The following is a 21,976-nucleotide window of genomic DNA, read 5'->3' as shown; positions in this document are numbered from 1 at the left end:
TCTCCTCTCGTCTCCACTTCTTGCAGCCAGGCCGGGCCGAGTTGGGCCCAGTCGGCTGCCCAGCAGGAGGCCAGAGGGTGAGGCCTACAAGGCTCACACCTCCCCGTCTCTGCCCCCGCTCAGCTGCTTCACATCTTTTCCTTTTTTTTTTTTTTTTTCTGTTTTCCCCTACTTAAATAAGTTATCGTGGAGGCATTATCATGGGACACTCTGCTACCAGTTGGCTCTGCCTTGGCCAGCAGCGGGTCCACCCTAGGCCCGGCCGAGTCCACTGAACAAAGGGGAGCGACTTCTAGCAGTTTCCTACAGAAGCTGCCACCTTAGCCCCCCCCCCCCCCCCACTAAACAAAACCAGAACATTGGCATACACTGGCTGATTTAAACATTGTTTGACACTGCCTGAAGTTTCATTTTTTAAAATTAATGTACTGCTCCTACATAAGGGGTAGTATAAGAGGGGAAATAAGAGGGCAACTTTGACTGCTTTCAGTTTCTGATGGCCCTTCTGATATACCATCAATTGACCATATGTCATTATTTTATTACTTAGAACACATCATATTTCTAAAGCAACAGTGTAAAACATCATCTGTTACTGACAATGAAGTCGTAGTGTAAAGGATGTATTCTAAACTTAATCTCAAAACTTTGGGAAAAAATCTAATGTTTATGTTGCAGATTTGTACAAATCTCTAGGAAATCCAGCCCATGGTCCCTCAAAGATGAGTTCTTTTTCAAAATACACTCATTCCTGTGCTTCCTAGTAGGATGAAAACTAACAGTTTTTATACAACTCACCTTATTATTTAAGTCCATTTTCCACAAAGAAGATGGGAAAATGAGGTGTAAAAGTTGAACTAGCAATTAAGAATTACGGCTTGTTTTCAAGCCAGCTGTTTAATAACTTCCTCCTGCGAACTCTGCTTCCGTCATTATGTATCCTTAGTGGGAAGTGCTGTGCCATAAGCAACTTAATATTCAGCTTCTTCTGTTCCTGTCCATTGAGGTTTGGGCCTGGATACTTTTAACTCAACTTATGTTTGTTTGACAGTTCATCCCTGAAAGAGTGAGAGGATATCAAACAGCCTTTAAGCAAATTTGCCCAGCAAATAGTCCAGAATATGCTAAATACTCTGATTTTGACTTGAGGCAAACTTAAGACAGATGAACTGAGCTTTCCCATTTATTTCTTTCTGATGTTGAAAGTGGTTATTTCCACCAGAATTAAAATAAAATCTTTGCAATGTAAATAAAAATTTGCTTTCTCCCTTATTCTTTATTTGAAAAAAGAAGTCTCTTTTTTGATATATATTATTAGAGCTTCTCCATGTGAAGCTGGACTTCAGAAATTAGTGCATCAAATTGACATCATGGTAAACAGCAAGCAAGTGGAATGGGAAAGGAAGATGAAAGCTTTAGAAGCAAAGATGGATATCCAAGATCAAGAATTAGCAAGTGCTCAGAGCAAACTGGATCAAAAAGGTCAAGAGGTATTTATTAATATCACATTCTATAAAGAAAGTATTTATTTTGGGAGTTAGTTAATAATATGCTCTAAATGCTCTATAAGGAGAGCAATGAAAGAACTGTTTGTTCTGTCATGTGAAATTACCAAACACCCTTTAAAGGTCACTAATTATCCTTAGTGTTTTGTTTTAAAGTGTGCTTCTGTTCTGAAAAGTGATTGTAAAAATGTCATTGAAAGTCTCATATTTTTTTCTGTTTTCCTGAAGTCTAAATCAAATATTCTCAGTTTAGCTGTAAAAAGATAATTTGCTGGTTTTTTTCTAAATGCCAACACTTCTAGTTTCAATAGAAATTTTAAATGGAAATGTACAGTTCAAAAAGTTTCACAAAATTATGTATTTTATAATTCCTGTTTATACCTCATTTTTATCATTTGACATGATATAGTGTCTTTGTATGATAATTTTATTATTAATAGTGAAGATTCAAATGGTATTACCACTTAGACTTGCTTATCAAACTTAAAGCCCCAGTGTACCTGGTGTTGTCTGCACTTTGCAGTCTTGTCTGCTGAACATTCATAAGTGTCTAAAGTGCCAGGTGGAGTTTGGAAACTGAAATAACTCTCCCTAATAAGCAACGAGGAAGTTGGCCTTAGTCATTGCAGTCAGAGCAGCCAAGAGAATAATTCAACTAGCCAGTTCTTAAAGCATCTATTTATTTGTCTGTACAGAGATGTTATCTGAAATGTTTTAGCATCTTCCACCTAGCTCCCAGCTGCCCCTCCAGAAAAACATAGGTATCATGTATGCTCTTTGTCTTATTTCTCAGATCTCTGTGAAACTCTCAGGTGATTCAAGATATCTCAAATGGCACTGTACTTAGGGAGCTGAAATGACGCTCCAGTGTCTCTGATAATTTGTACATAAGTAGTTGAAAGCCACTTACATGATTATATAAGCCCTTCAAGCAAAATTTTCACAAGAGGGCACAGCAGTTCATTCGTATAGTTGGGTCAGAAATGCTTTCATTAAATGGTCTTTCATGACAGTATTTTTCTTTTGACTCATACAGTATTATCATTAAATCATAACATAAGCACACAATGAGATTTTTTACTATAAAATCCCTAACTTGATGTTGATACAATCTGAGTTTGTGGTATCCAGTTTTATTATTAAGTTACTGAATGAATATATATTTTTAATATTTATCTTTCAAGCAACAGTCTTCTTTCAAAGTTTCAAATGACTATTCCAAAAATGACATATTTTGGAACACTTTAGAAAAGGTAAATTTGAATGCTTATTTTAACTGTAGGTGGGACTACTTCGACAGAAACTGGAAGACTTACAGAAAACTAAATATGAAATGGCTCACAATTATGAAACTCAGCTTCAAGCTCTGAAATTTCAAGTAAGGAAAATGTCAGATTCATTATTTTATGATTGCAGTATAAAGAGCTTATATGTGCCTAATGGTATAGATGGAGCTTTATGGATTTGGGAAAGATGAATTGTGTCATACAAATGATGATGACTACAGCCTCCTACCAGGCTTCATTATAATTTCTGTACTGACATGTCCAAACTCTTTAGATGCATTTGATGTGATTGTGACTTCTGTTATGAAGACAGATACTCAATTTCCTGACTCTGGACTAGTAACTTAAAACCTTGATGAATGAAGAAAATAGATAATTAGATCCATGCTAATAAAACTCCGAAGCACATTAGGAACTTTAAGACTGAAACTGTTCATATCACGTCTTTGCTATGATTTTTTTTTCTGTTTTAGTTTGCCTGATTTACAGGGATTATTAAAGTGCTGTGATAGCTTTCCATAAGGGAAAAACAGAGCAATCTGGATTATTGACATTTGGAACTTGTTTTGGATTTATTTATTTCAGTATGTGCTTGCAGCCCAGAAAAGCAGTCATATCCTGGCCTGCATAAAAAGAAACATGGCCAGCAGGCTGAGGGAGCTGATTCTCCCCCTCTCTACTCTGCTCTTGTGAGACCCCAACTGCAGTACTGCTTCCAGCTCTGGAGCCCCCCAACATAAGAAGGACATGGACCTGTTGGAGAGGGTCCAGAGGAGGCCAGGAAGATGATCGGAGGGCTGGAGCACCTCTCCTACAAGGACAGGCTGAGAGAGTTGGGGCTGTTCAGCCTGGAGAAGAGAAGGCTCCATGGAAACCTTGTTGCAACCTTTCGATACTTAAAGGGGACTTATCAGAAAGATGGAGAGAGACTTTCTACCTAGGCCTGTAAGTGATAGGACAAAGGGCAGAAGTTTTAAACTGAAAGAGAGTAGATTTTGATTGAACATAAGGAAGAAATTATCTGTGATGAGGATGGAGAGACACTGGAACAGGTTCCCCAGAGAAGCTGTGGATGCCCCATCACTGGAAGTGTTAAAGGTCAAGGCAACCTGGTCTAGTGGAAGGTGTCCCTGCCCATGGCAGAGGAGTTGGAACTAGATGATGTTTAAGATCTCTTCTAAGGCAAACCATTCTATGGTTCTGTGATTCTACAGTTCTGTGATTCTATTTGGCTGTGTTTGCTCTGTGCCTGTATTTTTGTTTCTTCATTATTTTCCACTTCTGTCATGAATCTAAATTCTTAGAGAACTTCAGTCCTTCTGTTTTTCAGATTTTAACAAGTTAACATATACAATTCTGTATTGTTTTTACTGCTATTCTACTGTTTCCTTCACTGGCTTCTCTTACCAGAGATTTAGTGTTATAATTAAAAATTTCCAATCATCACACTTATTGTAGAATAATCTTGGATTGCATAAATTGGATGTAATTATTTTCATTTAGAGGTGATAACACTTACCACTCAAATCCATCAAACTAATAAATCTATAACTTATTTTTAAGGTTATATTGTCCTTAATTTATCCTTTGTTTTATATATGGAAATTGATCTGGCAAACATTTCTGTGAGTAAGTGGAGAATGTTTTTGTTGTTATGTAATTAGCACTTCATCATTTGAGAAAGCAGCTAGAAACAAAAGCTGTTTTATAATTTACACAAATTACAGGAGGGCGTGTTGTGATAGGACAAGGGATAATATTTTTAAACTAGAAGGAGGTAGCTTTAGATTAGATGTAAGGAAGACATTTTTTTAAAATGAGGGTGGTGGAACATTGGCACAGGTTGCCCAGAGAGGTGGTGGATGCCCCATCCCTGGAAATGTTCAAGGCCAGGTTGGACGGGGCTCTGAGCAACCTGATCTGGTTGGAGATGACCCTGCTCCTTGCAGGGGGGTTGGACTGGATGACCTTTGAAGGTTCCTTCCAACCCAAACCATTCTGTGATTCTATGATTCTGTGATAATTAAGAAGATAATCATCATACAATGAAAAACAGTGTCACTTTTTATGTATAAGTTGTAAGGTACCTTTAGCAATGCAGAACTATTCCCCAAAATACAGCAGATGTCTCTTTTCTTATACTTTTTGACATTTCCTGCAATATTTTTCACTTAATTTATTTTTTATCACATGCTAAAAATGACTGGTTTTCTGCTACATGTTGTTGCTAAGATCATCACTGAAAATGAACTTTCCAAAATTGAAACACCAGGTCATTTTTCATAAAGCTTTTGATTCTGAAGTTGTTATTTAACCTGCAAGTCTTTTGCATGGACAAATATAATCTGTTTTCTATTTGTGTTTTTTTTAAATAATCTTACACTTTCTAACCTACAAGCTTCTCTCTGTAAATCTGATTATACTTCTTGCCAAAATTCTTTTTTTTAGTTACCACTCAAACCACCTAACCTTTCTTTGAGTTTCCTGGTGGCTTCTCCTTTTATTTTTATGCAAGAAGTTTGGATTTCTAGCTTTTAATATCCATCACTTTCCCAATGTATGTCTCCGAACATTTCCTTCTCTCTCAGTCATCCTGTTTGTTTTACCAAAGGTTCCAGCACTGATGCCATTTGCATTTTATTTTCCAATTCCCATTCTTCCCCTTTCAGCAAACCATTTTTCTTCATGACATATCCATCCAGTACACATTGACCGAAAAAGTAAACTGTGAAGTGCCTACGTGAGGAGGCCTGCCTAGATTCTGTATGTGATAAACAGAAAGTTTGCCTGTCAGAACAATTGCAAGCACCTCTGCTAGACAGTAGGACTCTCCCACTCTGCTCCTCTAGCTTTTACCACGTCTCCCTATTGAGTTTCTTTCTTAAATTACAGTGCTGCAGTGTCTACAAAAGAACGACTCCAAAGTGCTCGATTCTCAGCTGCACAAACTCATATTTAAAATATAGAGCTTTCCTGACAGTATTAATCTTTGCCTTATCTCCTTTGTCTCCCTTCTTTTGGTTCTTATCCTCACTTGAAAGTTATACCTCCTTCTACTCTGTATAATCTTAAGAACTACAATTTTGTTTTGCACAAATAGTGTGAGTGTTACTATTTACCGGTAGCATTGTATCTTTCTTTCCAGATGTATCCTTAAAATCCTCACAATTTTTGTTCCTTCCTAACCTTGGTAGAAATAGAAAGGATGACTTTTTCTAGCTGTAAGAATGCTAGGCTATTCAGAACAAATTTCTCCCTGATATACTGCTTCTGTGGTCATAGAATCGTAGAATAATTTGGGTTGGAAGGGACCTTTAAATGTCATCTAGTCCAGCCCCCCTGCAAGAAGCAGGGACATCTCCAACCAGATCAGGTTGCTCAGAGCCTCGTCCAACCTGGCCTTGAATGTTTCCAGGGATGGGGCATCTGCCACCTTTCTGGGCAACCTGTGCCAGTGTTCCACCATCCTCAGTGTAAAAAACTTCCTCCTAATATCTAATCTGAATCTGCCTCCTTCTAGTTTAAAAATATTACCCCTTGACCTATCACAACAGGCGCTGCTAAAGAGTTTCTTGTCATCTTTCTTATAAGCCCTCTTTAAGTATTGAAAGGTCCTCAGTGCTTTTTACCCTTGCAATGTTTTATTGAGCAGCATTCCCACTGAATTGATTGTGTGCCTGCCAAATGCAGTAAAACCTGTGTTTTTCTTATATTAGTGAAATAATTCCTGGGACGTAACCTGAAACTCTCAGACCACATTGCTGCACTCATTCAAATATACAACATTTTGTCATAATTAGATAGCAAAAACTTTAGGGGTTCATCTTCATTACTTTCTTAATCTTTTTAATATATTAATGCTTAGCAGTTATTGTCTTTTTGAAAATGACAGAAATCTCTCAGCAAAAGAACAAGAATCCATTCTTGATCTAAGCACTTTAGCAACTAATTGCCTCCCTTAGACATTTAAAAGCTAGATGGCTGTGTATGAGCTACCTCAGGCTCCCTTTAGAAGCAATGTGGGGAAGTGGACACCCCTAGAATATAATTAATCTCCGCATATGACAAGAATTTAAAATTGCTGAAATGACTAAGCATTTGGAGGCAGCTTTATCTAATGCAGAGTAGCTCAGGCTTGGATGTCTAACTTTCAGAAGCCTAAACTTAGATAAATCCCATCCGAGAACTCAGTAAAATGTCTCAGCTTTTTTTTTTTTCGTATACAATTTGCAAGTAGAACAACTTGGACCTTATTTTTAAAGCAAAGACCTAGTGTTAAATGGAAAGAGTCTTGGTTTTTGGTTAACTTCCAGTCATGATTACTCCGGACTATAATCTCTCTGAAATACCCTATTTTCATGAAATGAATCTAATAGTCAAACTAAATTTTCTCATTTTGGCCATTCTGTTCCATTTTAGACTGATTTGCTGAAGTGTTGAATCCTATATTTCCTAGCCGTTTTAGCACGAACTGTCTAATACTTGTCTTCATCTGGATTTACTCATCCCAGTCATGCCGTAATATAATCAAGGACAAAACTCCTGTTATTTGAAAAAGGATATCTTTCTTCCAAAGGCAAGGAGTTCCGTGTTGTTTGAGCTTTGATAATCTGACCCATTTTAAATATTTTATCTTAACTGTGTTCTTCAGCAAGATAATTTTCAAATATAGGCAGCTTCTTTGCAAGATTTTTTATTTCGTTTTGAAGGTAGTCTCTCAGCTCTGTAAGTCCATGTTACAGGATTTCTATTCAGAAATTTGAAGTTGCTCAAGTCTATCCTTGGACCTCCTCATTTCATGAAACTTTCTAGTCTAGGACTGTCTATCTGCTGGTCTTTTCAATTCTGTTCCATATTATGAATTTCCAAAACCTTCGCAAAAGTGTTTAGGAAGTTTCCAGATGATTTTTTAACTCCAGTTTCTGTTCTGTATCTTTTCTGGACCTTTTTGGCCATCTTTTTTTATCTGTGCAGACCTCAGTTAGTCATTCCAGGTTGGTTCAATAGGGTTCCATTCAATTTCCAGTTACTTCCTTGGAATTTCTTTTCCAGACAGTAGTTTGCTTGAACATTTAACAAAAATATGAGGTTTTATGGATTTTGTTAGGCAAATTATTTTATGTTAGAGTCAGAATTTTGTAAGTGAAGCCCTAATTATTACAGAGAACGTAAACCGTCATATATAACAGAATTTAAAGGAACAAAACAGCAAGAGACATGATCAGTATTCATAGTTGTAAGCTGCTTTTCTGCTCAACATTCTTCTCAAAGTTCTTTCACTCTGCTTCCCCCAGGACTATATTTTTAGTGTTTCTTTTGTCAATATCCTTGGTTTTCCTTTTTTTTTTTCCTAAAACCAGATGTACATATCCCTACCAGACAGTGTCAGTTTGCTGTATCAAACCTGTTAGCAGCCACTAGCCCCTTTGCTTCTGTAGTATAGCTAACTGTTGATCAGACTGGACATTTTCCTGAAGAGGCTGGTACCTTCTGAAGAGACTGAACTCTGGCACAGGTTGCCCAGAGAGGTGGTGGATGTCCCATCCCTGGGAACCTTCAAGGCCAGGCTGGATGAGGCTCTGAGCAACCTGATCTAGTCGGGGATGTCCCTGCTCCTTGCAGGGGGGTTGGACTAGATGACCTTTGAAGGTCCCTTCCAACCCTAACCATTCTATGATTCTATGATTCTACTGGTACATTCCCTTCCTTGTCTCTGTCTGCTTTGCTTCTGACTCCTAAGCCATGCTTTCATGGTAAGATCAATAGACACAACAGTATTTAGTGTCTAATTCTCATAGACGCGCTTTGATACTTCATGGTTCCAGAAGAATGCAATCATCATATACATAACATTTCAACAATTTTCATGATAAAAAAGAAACATGCAAGTTTAAAATACGTTAATGATAATTCTTTATTCTAGCTAGCGAAGCACCCTTTAAAGATGTCAACACAAGATGGCACTAAACAAGTGTAGAACATTTCTATAAATATTGTGGAGGAAATGACACTATGGGTAACAGTGCCATAAAGAACTTCAGCAGAATTAAGTAGCTGTCAGATGAACCCATCTGAACAGTTAGTTAACATTTATATGAGAGCTTAGTCTTGTTCATCTCTAATAGATTAACTTTATTAATTGATTCTTTGTTACATTGGTTAAATATTTAGAATGCTGAAGCTCCAGTTGGCAGTTCTAGTTTAAAGACAATTTTGGCACATGGTCATCTTTGATAGATTCTGCATGTTCAACTCTGCTTTCATTTTTAGTTTTCAAAGTTGACACATAGTTACGAAAAGCTGCAGTCACATCAGTTAAAACAAAAAAAGGTTGAAAGAGAAAAATGTGAGGAAAGCCTAGAGACGCCATCAGAACTTAGAAATTTATACAAGAAACTGAAGGTAAGAATACTTCGTTATTATATTCTAATTGCAATATTCATTTAGAACTAATTTGTGGTTTACAGTTGTAAACTTTAATTTCCTGATAATTCTACAAAAATTATATAATTTTCTTGCTCTGCCAAGAAAAGGTGCATAGTTCAAGTTTTGTTTTTTTTTCTTTTATCCAAGTTTTATTAGTGTTTTTAGTAGTTTTCTGAGTTAATCTAGATAATTTTCTTCAGAAGCATAACTATAAATAAACTGTACTTTTTTCCTGATTAATATATCTGTACTGGATAATATAATTTTTTGAGGTGTGAGACCTTTTACATATGCAGGATACTGTCACATAATGCCTACCTTTAATTCAGATTTTGCAGTGTTAGATAGAAGAAGGATTTGGGACTGGAAAACTGCTTGTTACATACATATCTTGTCAACAGCCGTGCGCCTGAGGCAATTCACAACGTTGACCTCAGTGCCTGATTTCCCTAGGTAACACAGGAGGACAGATTTAGGCACCTGAAAATGCATTCCAGAGAATCCAGAATATTGAGTGGGGGACTAGATAATATGAGATGCTGAGGACAGGATTTAGTCATATTCCCTGTCCCTCTGGACACAGAATGGATTTTAGTTGATTTATCCTTAAATACAGGAAGATACTGATTTCTGATCATAATTCCCAGCCTTGACTTCTCAGAGTTAGAAGTTACTTTATGATCTGTGGAATAATCAAATATTTATTGGGCCAACAGGAGAATTAGCTAGTGCAGAAAACTGGCATATAAAAAGTGTGTCTCCAAGTGGTGGCTTCTCCCCAAATACTCTTCTGGCTACATTCACCAGTGCAGAAACCGATATCCAGTCTCATTTCTTCTAACTGAGCGATGTAAACCGTAGCTGTACTAAATTTTGCTGCTTCTTTTTTACTTATCCAATAAATTTGCCTGTATCCTGTGCAAAGTGAGAAAACTTCAAAAGGAAGAATTTCAGAGCCTGTTAAAAAAATAACATTTGTTTCTAGGTAGAAAATTAACATGGGAAGATTCTTATTCCGATTCTGCGTGCAAATAACAATATTAAACTGAGTGTTCCACATATGGGGAGAACAGTCTAACCACTAGTCTGATGAAGCATAGGAAGATGACCAAAAAAAATTACATTTTCTCTGGTCGTCCTCTGTAGAGAGCATAATAAAGTAGTGTGTGCTTCAAGTGTTTACTAAACTGGGTCCTGCAGGGAAAGTAAGCAGAGGAATACCAGTTGAAAGTGTGAGCCAGTTGCCTAGCTGCTAAGCATTGTGGAGACTTACAGGCTTATCATGTAGATTTAGGTAAATTGATGATGTAGATGATTTAGACACTTTGAGAACTTGACAAATAAAAATTTAAGCTCTAATAGATTAAAAGTACTTTCATGTTTAAGCTGCAATTAAGCAGGGTTTTAGGTTCTTTATTTTAGACTTGCCTATCTTCTGTGTAATTCTGTAAGACACGGGACTAACTTCTGTGACTTTCAGGTGACTGTACCTACATAACAGGACACATCCAAGCTCTACATAATGTTGCTGTCTCTTCCACATGGAAGAGTCCTTACTGTCAGAAAAGCTCCTACGCTTTGGACTGTGGCATAGCTGCCAACATCTGTTACTGCAAGCATAACAAACGAGTTATACATCTATCATTGACTGAATGTATCGCTACTGTGAAACTGTCTGATCCGGCTAATTTGAGAATGACCTTATTCAAGATTAAAATGTGAAAATAATGTAACACAATGCTATAATTTGATTAATTATGCAGTGTGAAAAATGAGTGCTTGGAATATATTCAGCAAATTCTAGTATTCAGGAAATAATTACTGTGTTGAAAATCTACTAAGCTCAGCAGTGTTTTAGTAAGGCCTTGAACCTGCAGCCTCATTAAGGTGTCTGAAACTCCATTTGTATCACATTTTGTAAAATGGGAAGATGTTTATTGGTTTAAAATGCCAAAGCAGATATTAGGAAAGCTGTAAGAGAAGACTTACATTAATCTATGTTGGAAAGCATTCTATTTTGTTTCAGTAGGAACTAAAATCTTATTTTTTTAAATTTGGGGAAGATGCCAACTTAGGATAATTATAAAAAATCATCTATCTTTTTGGAACCAACATTTCCATTGCGAAAAAGGAAGTTCTTGTAACAGCTTGTAAGTATTATAGTTTTCACTGTATAAAACAGTATACTGTTATTTTGCTAATTCTTCAAGCTCAAAGAGCAACAGCTCCAGTAACTGGAGTTCTCCTACTTATTTTGTAGGATACTGCCTTTAAAGTCTAGTTGTGATCATACAAGATTTGGTATGATTGAAGAGCAAATTCACATGCAATATAAATAGGAATATAAGTGCAAATACAACAATAGTATTAGATAAATCTGATAAAATAGAATTTGATAAAGAGGTTTTTGTTTAAAGTAGGTGAACTCAGAACCAGGAGTAGCAATTGTAAAGAGAGCAAGAAGTAAAATTTATTCACAGTAGTTGCTGTCTCATTTGTTCAAAAAAAAAAAGCAAGTACCCAAAACATTTGTCTGAATAGTAAAGGTTTGATTCCCTGCTGAATACTCTGTCTGACACTGGTACAGCTTTAAAGTCACAGGAACTACCACCAACAAAATGAGTGTATTATAGTCATAACTCTAAGATCTACAGCAATGGAAGTGATTTTAAATATTTTATCATTTTTATTCAAGAATTATGTTTACCATTATTTTTTTTTCAGATTAACATCCCTTAGGACTGTTGTTTTTTTTTTTCTGGTGAGGATGGCTGGATGGCTGGTTTATGTAATTGTTCTTTTTTTTCTTCTTTCCAAAATTATGGAAAGATTATGTATTAATTAAAAAACTATATTTTTCTTAGAACTATAGAAATTACAGAGTTATTTAGATTAAGGAAAAAAGTTCTTTTCCCTGTGTTTACTAGGCTTGTTTTGCTTTCTTTCAGGAAATTAAGGCAAAATTGAGAGAATGGGATAAGAAGGGGACAATCTGCCAAAATTATCTTGTTTATTTAGATGCTCAACAAAAATTATTATCTCAGAAATGTAATTTATTTCAGGTAAAATTCCTGCCTACGTGCTTTAGGAAGAAAATGAGCTGTTAGCTCAGCTAGAGTTATTTTAACCTAATTCTAAAAATCTGAACACCACTAAGCTTACAATGAATCTGACAATACATGGATCTATCAATAGTGAATACACTGCTTTAGGTAAGGCAGAGCCATCCTGAAAGATCTAATGGCACATACAGTTATTTTATTTTTCTCATGAAAATGAGAAAATGTGTAAGTGTCATGATGAAAATTACAATATTTCTGATTAAGAAAACATGCAAAAAGCAGTGTATGTGCCTCTTTAGTTTTTTAAGTATACTGTGAAGATACTTTTATCTTCTATGCTATTTATTAATATGCAATTAATTGTGATGAGAAGTTATTAAGAAGTATCTTACCAAGTAAGTAGTACATGTCTTCTGGTTTTGTTAGTGAGGGGGGGCCTAAGGTTGTAGCTTCTGTAGGAAACTGCTAGAAGTCGCTCCCCTTTGTTTAGTGGACTCGGCCGGGCCTAGGGCGGACCCACTGCTGGCCAAGGCAGAGCCAATTGGTAGCAGAATGTCCCGTGATAACGCCTCTGCGATAACGTATTTAAGTAGGGGAAAACAGGAAAAAAAAAGGAGAAGATGTGAAGAAGCTGAGCGGGGGCAGAGGTGCAGAGAGGGAGGCACAGGCCTCATGGGCCTTGCAGGCCTCACCCTCTGGCCTCTCGCCAGGCAGCCGACTGGGCCCGACTCGGTCCAGCCCGGCTGCAAGAAGTGGAAAGGACATGAGAAGTGAATAAGATGTAAAAAAAGATCCTGAGAGACATCTACCAGCCTGTTGTGAGGAATGGCTGCAGACGCCAAGGTCAGCGAAGAAGGAGGGGGAGGAGTAATGCGGCTCCTGGCCAAGATTCCCCTGCAGCCTGTGGTGACGACCATGGTGGAGCAGGTTGTCCCCCTGCAGCCCATGGAGGTCCACGGAGGAGCAGAGATCCACTTGGAGCCCGTGAAGGACCCCACACCAGGGGAGGTGGATGCCTGAAGGCAGCTGTGGCCTGTGGAGGGCCCGTTGGGACAGCTGTTCTAGAGGGACTGCACCCGTGGAAGAGATGACCCACGCCGGAGCAGTTCCATGAAGGACTGTGGCCCGTGGGAGGGACCCCATGATGGAGCAGGGGAGGAATGTGAGGAGTTCTTCCCCCGACCACGAAGCAGTGGCGTGAAACAACGTATGATGAACTGACTGCAACCCCCATTCCCTCTTCCCCCCTGTGCCGCTTGGGGTGGGGAAGGTAGTAGAGATAATGTTAAGCCCGGGAAGAGGGAGGGGTGGAGGGAGGTTATCTTGTTCTCTGTCTCATTGTCCTGCTAGTTTTAGAAATAAATGAATAGTTTTCCCCAAGTCAAGTCTGTTTTGCCCGTGACGGTAACTTTAAGGATTTCTCCCTGTCCTTATCTCAAACCTCGAGCCGTTTTTCCTTATATTTTCTCTCCCTGTTCTCTCGGAAGGTGGGGGGAGTGAGAGAGAGACTGCGTAGTCTGGTCCTGATCAGGGCTGAACTACGACAACATGTCATTACAATGTTGACTCAAATATAAAGTTCCCTCAAATCTAAGATAGCGCTCGTTTTTTGAAGATCATATAGATTAACATAATTTATGAAAAAAAAAAAATTCTATATGCTACTCCAAAATCACACTTGGAGTTGTTTTTTGGATCACTGTTCTGGTTTTGTTTAGTGAGGAGGGGCCTAAGGTGGCAGCTTCTGTAGGAAACTGCTAGAAGTTGTTCCCCTTTGCTCATTGGACTCGGCCGGGCCTAGGGCAGACCCGCTGCTGGCCAAGGCCGAGCCAATTGGTAGCAGAATGTTCCATGATAATGCCTCTGTGATAACGGGAAAACAGAAAGGGGAAAACAGAAAAAAAAAGAAGAGAAAATGTGAAGCAGCTGAGCAGGGGGCAGAGAGGGGGAGGCATGAGCCTTGTGGGCCTTGCAGGCCTCACCCTCTGGCCTCCCCCTGGGCAGCCAACTGGGCCCAACTCGGCCCGGCCTGGCTGCAAGAAGTGGAGAGGAGAGGAGATGTGAATGAGATGTAACAAGGATCCTGAGAGGCATTTGCCAGCCTGTTGTGAGGAACAGCTGTGGACGCCAAGGTCAGTTCAGAAGGAGGGGGAGCAGTAATGTGGCTCCTGGCCAAGATTCCCCTGCAGCCTGTGGTGATGACCATGGTGGAGCAGGTTGGCTCCTGCAGCCCATGGAGGTCCATGGAGGGGCAGAGATTCACCTGCAGCCCGTGGAGGACCCCACGCTGGAGCAGGTGGAGGCCTGAAGGTGGCTGTGGCCCGTGGAGGGCCCGCTGGTGCAGCTGTTCTGGAGGGACTGCACCCCGTGGAAGAGATGACCCACGCCGGAGCAGTTTCACAAAGGACTGTGGCCCGTGGGAGGGACCCCATGATGGAGCAGGGGAGGAATGCGAGGTGTTCTTCCCCTGACGATGAAGCAGCGGCATGAAACAACACGTGGTGAACTGACAGCGACCCCCATTCCCTCTTCCCCCCTGTGCCGCTTGGGGTGGGGAAGGTAGTAGAGATAATGTTAAGCCCGGGAAGAGGGAGGGGTGGGGGGAGGTTATCTTGTTCCCTGTCTCATTCTCCTGCTAGTTTTAGAAATAAATGAATAGTTTTCCCCAAGCCGAGTCTGTTTTGCCCGTGACGGTAACTTTAAGGATTTCTCCCCGTCCTCATCTCAACCCTCGAGCCATTTTTCCTTATATCATCTCCCCCTGTTCTCTCGGAGGGTGGGGGGAGTGAGAGAGAGACTGCGTAGTCTGGTCCCGATCAGGGCTGAACTACAACAATCACTTATCCTTTTTTTATCATATATGTCAGCTTTCAAGTTACCATTCAGTCCCTGGTTGACTTTGTGGTTCTCTGTTACTTGCCAATTTGCTTATTACTTTTTTATCCGGCCTATTGATCTAGCATACTTTTATTTTTTTAATTCCTTCCAATTCAGAACAAAATATTGACTTGATGATGTCTTGATGACCTATCCTACTCTTAAAAAAAATTAGAAAATAACTTACAAATTAATTGGGCCACAAGACAGCTTGAAAATCAAGTAAGGGGAAGCCAATTATGTTGATGACTGGTAATCCCCTTTTCCACTGTTACTAAGCTCATTGGTTCTTAATCTAGTGAAACATTTTCTTACCAGTTCCTCTGAGACTCTTTACTTATATCCAGAGTTTCCAAAGATGTCAGTTAAATTTTATTTTCAGATGCTGAAAGCATTATATTGCAGCTATTGAGCTTCCACACAAATGTGTTAAAAAAGCAAGGCTTTGACTAGACAAAACTGCTGAGTGATGCATGTTGATTATGTAGTTAGACAAGTCGAAATAGAGTACTCAAGGTGATCCCCCACATTTTTCTGTGGAGGTTTACATCACTGCCATCAGTGAACTTTCTTTGAAGACAATTTTCTTCACAACTGTAACATAACACCGACTAATTTGTTAAATAAAAATCTGATGGACTGTTACCCCTTAACTGTTCTAAAAGAATTAATTGGTCCTGTGTCTTTGTCTCAGACTCCTCTTTTGTGAGGTCTTTGATTTCCAGCTGAAGTCCTGCACTGTATTTTTCACAGGATGCTTTGACATTATGGTATTCCATAATGTCCAGATTCCATAACTGAGATGTCAGAGGGACATTAATTTATTATCTATAGAAATTAAACTTACCTGCAATTTTCTTTTGGCTTTTTATTTGATATGCAGCCAGTGGTCAGTTCTACTTAGGTCTTCAGCCAACACAAACTATGGGAACATAGTCAATGACATCAAAAGCTGTCTAAAGCATGCCTTTTGCCGTCCTTATCGATGAAGTATGCTATTTGTAACTGTATGTATTTTTAATGTACATTTTCTTGCTCAACTTGATCTCTGCACATGGTATATGGTTTCCAGGTTATATATTGTTGTCATTTTTCAGCTAATTCTCAGTCTTCTGAAAAGATTACTGCCACTTGTTAATCTCTCAGTAGAGGGACGCATCTGGATATTTTTTTAAACAGGAAAAAACAGTTACCATAGTAATTATGCTTCTTCATGATCCCTGTGAATTCACAAATACTGACAATATCAATTTTCTGAAGTTTTGCGTTTAGGATTTTAATTAGTACAAGAAACTGGATGAAGTGTGGGACTCCTCAGAATGTGCAAATGATTCTTCCCCAGGTTTAAGGATAATGATATCAAAGTACAGTTACTGTAGTAACTGAGCTGTTTATACATGAAATATGCAATGCTAGCCCTCTAGTCAAAGGTTAGTGTCTGTCCTGAGGCACACACACACACAACTCCTGCTGAGTTCAATGAATCAAAGAAGAACATTTCTCTCAGATTGTTTTTTATAGGTAACTGCTTTCAGTAGGTCATCATAATCACCTTTTTCACATTTGGGGCTAATTAATATTAAGTGTTAGGGAAATAACACAGCAGAGGAGAAAAACCCTTGAAAAAAATTCTGTGCCCTTGAAAGTTTCTGAAACATCTTTTTCTACTGAGGGCAAGAAACATGAAACTAGAAAAGGAAGCATCCTTTAGTGAAGCAGTGCCACCTTTTCTAAGCAAATCCTGCTGAGGATGGAAATAGCTTTATGATTTTAGTAGTAATGGTTTGGTCCTGTCAATTTACATATAATTATTGAATTTCATTTAAAGATTTTTTTTTTTGTTTTATAGGGGCAGACCCAGAATTGTAAATTCCAAATAAGCAATAAGAAACAAAACCAAGAAGAGGTAACTACTTATGGCCAGCCTGAAAGTGAAAAGGATGAGTTGATTATTGAAAAGCTAAAGGCAACTGTGAATGAAATAGCAGTAAACAAGAATAAGTTAGAAGACGAAAATCTGAAACTCCGGGAGGATCTGAAAATGTACCAAAACCAGTGCCAGGTAGTAATAGTATTTCTTTTTCATGATGACTGTGGAATTAGTGTTGGAGAATTAATTACTTAGGAGTACACTTTAAAAAGTACTTCTGAGATGCCTGTATAAAAGATCTGTATATTAGGTGTATTCTTTGGAGGAACATAGAGTGAGCTGTCAACAGTACATTTTTTGCATCACACTTAAAGAGAAAACAGAAATATATTTGATATGTAGTAGTATATTTTATTCTTGTCTGTTTATCTAGGGTTTTATAACTTAACTATATCTGTATCATCTACAAGAATGTAGCCTAGTTCACTTGGTTCCTTGTATGTAAGTGCTTTTATGAAATCTCTCTATCTGATTTGTTGTACGCTGTGCCATATAGCTAGTAAATAAGTATATAGAAAAGTGTGTGGTATACTTCATTATTGAGAGAAGATTTTGCAGTCAATTAATTTTTAAGATGCCAGCCATATGAGGAACCGTCAGTTTTTATCTTATCCCTCGTTTACCATTTTTCACTGTAGCTCTGATCTATGAAGACAGCCATTTGGGCCTCTTCTTTTGGTCGTGATGTATGAGTTCTGCCAAGATTGAGATAATGCAAGATCTTTACAGCCTTTTTTTACTAGCTATGTTTGAAATAGATCAGGAATGAGATTCTCGTTGCTATTTTTTTCTGGTAACACAGATGAATTAGCTTTTGCTTATTTATTTAAGGTTCAGTAATATATTGAGTGGCCTATAGTAACTTTGACTCTTTCTGGAGAAAGATAATCTATTTGTGTTTATAGACAACTTTGCAGAAGTTTAACTTCATATGCAATATACTGCATAGGAATTAACCTATATGTGGTGGAGGTTAATTCCAGGTGGTGTCAGAACAGCAAGTTTAGCAGGTATGATGTTTATACATTTTGTTTGCACATTAGTTCACCAAGTCATTGCATACAAGTTATTGGTATGTAGGCAAAAAACTCTGTTTCAGGGCCTGTTAAAAAGGCTGCCATCGAAAGCAGTGGGACTAGAAGATGGAGTGGAACAAATCACGGCAACTGGAGCAGACGGATAGATGCTTTACAACAGAGAGAGTAAATGTCAGTGTGCTGTAGCTTTTAAGAAAATCTTCAAGCAAGAGGATTTTTGGAATTATGTGAATAGAACACAGGAGCTGTAGGAAGCACTGAAGACATTTTAAGCAGAAGTGGAGGGCAATAAGTTGCAGAATAACTGTGCTGATGGTGTGGAATACTGCTGTGTTGGTTAGAAAAGCTGCATTAGCAAATAGCTGCAGAAGGGAAACCCTGATGTAAAGTCAATGTATGGTGAAAATATGTAACTCAGAGAAAATATATTTTTTTAGGAATGTCTGTGTGAGAAAGAAGGAAGTATAAGACCTGTTGTTAGCTAGAAGAAGTAAGAAGGTTTGCATGAACAAGTGCTAGGTGGAGAGTGGGAATAGTTGGATCCGATGTGGGTACAGGAGGGAGTAGATGGGAATCTTGGTGGGGAGAAGGCTCATGGGAATGGCAACAGGCCTAGTATTGTGCTTCATGTATCTTCTATGCCTATATCTGCTTCTAAATATTTCTCTCATACTGTTAATTAGCAAGGAAACGGTGATAAAGTGAAATGAATGGAAGACCAATTTATTGGCTGTACAGATAAGAACTTTAGAAGATAGAAACTGAGACTGCAGACTATTTCTCTACCTTATGAATGGTCTGACAAACTTGACTGCAGTCATACAATGACCAAGCAATGTCGGCTTGCAGCCCAGAAAGCCAACCGCATCCTGGGCTGCATAAAAAGAAGTGTGGACAGCAGGTCAAGGGAGGTGATTCTGCCCCTCTACTCTGCTCTGGTGAGACCTGCAGTACTGCTCCAGCTCTGGAGCCCCCAGTGTAAGGAGGACATGGACCAGGTGGAGCAAGTCCAGAGGAGGCCACGAAGATGATCAGAAGGCTGGAGCACCTCTCCTATGAGGACAGGCTGAGAGAGTTGGGGCTGTTCATCCTGGAGAAGAGAAGGCTCCAGGGAGACCTTATAGCGGCCTTCCAGTACCTAAATGGGGGCTGAAGAAAAGCTGGAGAAGGACTTTTTATAATAGGCATGTAGTGATAGGACAAGAGGTAATGGCTTTAAAGTGAAAGAGGGTAGATTTAGATTAGCTATAAGAAATAAATTCTTCATTATGAGGATGCTGAGGCACTGGCGCAGGTTGCCCAGAGAAGCTGTGGGTGCCGCATCCCTGGAAGTGTTCAAGGCCAGGCTGGATGGGGCTTTGAGCGACCTGGTCCAGTGGAAGGTGTCCCATGCAGAAGGGCTGGAACTAGATGATCTTTAAGGTATCTTCCAACCCAAACTATTTTGTGATTCTATGATAACATGAGAGGCAGCCTGAAAACATCACACAGGAGGCTTTGTTCTTGGAAAGTCTGCATTAAGTTGGCTGCAGGACACTGATCTACATAGAAATACAGCACATGATTGTATTTAAAAGGTTGAACAGCTTTGAGTAGAATGAGAACAGGAGCTATCAGGAAATTTTTGAGACTTCCTTTTGACATCAAGCACAGTAAGCTAAGTGAAGCAAAACTTCTCACAGGAGAGAAGAGAGGATTTGGTAAATTTTTCAACTTGAAACAGACTCTTAAAAAATTATATTTCATTATATATTTTCTAAACAAAACCTGAAGTTTTCTGGTTCAAAACTAATTTTCTTTTTGGTGTTTTAACTAGATGCAGTAGATATTTGCTGAAATACTAAGTGGCACATATCTAAATTATTTTTTTTGCAGTGATGTGTGAAACTCTTGACCTGAAGTTCTGTTTCAATTATTATTGTGGCTGCTGCTGTGGCTGCTGTTGTTCCTGCTATTATTATAATTCACTGAAAAAAAATACAATTTATGTAAATATGTATGATGGCTGCAGTCTGCCACAGATGATATGACTTCAACCACACAATTGTGCAGCTTTCATTCCCCTTATCCACCTCAGAATGAAATCAGAGGGTTAACCCTCCCCTAAATTCATATATTATAAAATAATTGTGGCTCTTTCTTGAATGTTGAAGTCATGAAGATGATCATAAGCAGGTCTTGCAGACAATTTTAACAATTCATTAAGCTTTATTTCACTTGAATATGTCCTGACTTGCATTTCGGAGTTTAAAAAAGCTCTCTCAGCCTTAATTTAACAAAGGATAAGATGAATGAATCTGTATATGCAGCCCCTATAAAAAAAAACCACAAAAGCGTTTCATATCTGTCTTCAGCAGCCCTTTCAGCCAGAGGAAAAACCACAGGCTTCTTGGAAGGAAGGTCATTCTAATATGAGGCTCTAAGGGAAATAAACCTTTGAAGTTTCCTGCTTTTGGTGTAATTTCTGGATTCCAGTTGTCTTTTGAAAGTTTAAAGCCTTTATTTTTGCTTTTAAATGTGGAAAGTATATGAAAATAAAATGAAGTAGTCACAAAAAATACTAGTATTTTTAGTGTAATTGTTTTTAAAACAAAGGATCAACATCCTTGGAAAATGGTTTTTTTTTTGGAACATGCTTTTGGATCTTGGGTGACAGGAAGTAAATATTCTCTGGATATTATTATTGCAATAATCTGATTATTATTGCTATTTTTGTTATTTGTGGGCTATATTTCCAAGTTCTTATCTTTACTATGTTTTCAGTATATTTTGGGGAAAATAGTTGGGGGAAATTCAGATTTTATGATGCCAAATGTAACATGTATCTTCAGGTTGTCTATCACATTATCAATCAGAAATTAAAGGTAAAATAGAGATAAGATCTGTGGAGTCCCTAAGAAAAATCTTCTTGTGATTGTTTGAAAATTTTGTGATGCTCATTTAAATAAGCAATTAACTCCATGCAGGTAGAACTAGCTTTGGAGATGACTGAGCGCACGCCTTAAGTACATAAGTCTAGATCTATCTGCTCCAAACTTCCAGGTAGTGTTTAATGAAGACATGCACCTAATCTGCCCTTCTCTATCCTTGTAGTTTTCCAGCTTGTAAGTTTGGAAATGCTGTTAGGAAAATAGAAAGCTGAAGTTTCTTATGGCACTAACTCTTGTGTGTGAAACATGTTCTAGGGTGCAGAACTTGCTGAAACAAGCCAACTATGTATTTTAGATGCATTTAATACAATAAAGAACTTCTGAATGATGTTTCTTACAATAGTTTGAGAGACAGATGCATTGGAACATCACAAGCAGTAAAGAAGATTCAGCATCTGATTTTTAGATGACATTTCTGGAGAAAGGAACTGACATAAAAGCAATGCCTTTTTCAGAAATGAAACTCAAAATAAAAGCATGTATGTCCTTTCATACAAATTATACATGTATCGAAAATGATGTGTTAAAATACAGCATTTTGAGCTGTCTAATTTTATCTAACTATTCATATATTTTCTTGTTTCTTTAGAACATGGAGGCAAACTTTTCAGAAATGAGAAATGAGCTGCAGTCACGGGATGCCCTCTGGAGAAGGATACAACTGGAATGCCAACAGTTACATACAGAATTATTGAAAATCAGAGAGTATAAAGATATGCAGGAAGTTAAAATAAAGTATGTATGTTGAAGACAATGTTTAAATTAACAAGTACTTCTGAGCTAATAACTTTTTTCTTACATTTGATTTAAATCAACTGTTTAAAAACATACTCTTGATTCAAATGTCAGATTGTAAACAATTTTAGAATAAACATTTTGATTGGCAATGATATATGATAAGATTGCAAGCCCTAGATGCAGGC

The 21,976-nt window shown here is 38.2% G+C and overlaps 1 protein-coding gene across 1 annotated transcript in view; it reads left to right on the top strand.

Annotated features, from left to right (window-relative positions):
• Positions 1-21,976, top strand: part of DEUP1 (deuterosome assembly protein 1) — a 46,433-nt gene that overhangs the window by 7,887 nt on the left and 16,570 nt on the right. The window contains exons 2-7 of the mRNA XM_086742727.1: positions 1,319-1,490; positions 2,788-2,883; positions 9,062-9,193; positions 12,166-12,279; positions 17,006-17,218; positions 21,643-21,788. Coding sequence (XP_086598853.1) covers positions 1,319-1,490; positions 2,788-2,883; positions 9,062-9,193; positions 12,166-12,279; positions 17,006-17,218; positions 21,643-21,788 — 873 coding nt within the window. The remainder of the gene's footprint in view (positions 1-1,318; positions 1,491-2,787; positions 2,884-9,061; positions 9,194-12,165; positions 12,280-17,005; positions 17,219-21,642; positions 21,789-21,976) is intronic.

The sequence above is a fragment of the Chlamydotis macqueenii genome, chromosome 1 (genome assembly GCF_036417535.1).
Source record: "Chlamydotis macqueenii isolate bChlMac1 chromosome 1, bChlMac1.mat, whole genome shotgun sequence".
Taxonomy (NCBI): domain Eukaryota; kingdom Metazoa; phylum Chordata; class Aves; order Otidiformes; family Otididae; genus Chlamydotis; species Chlamydotis macqueenii.
Note: the sequence above shows the minus strand (reverse complement) of the source record. Positions and strands in the feature narration are given on the sequence as shown.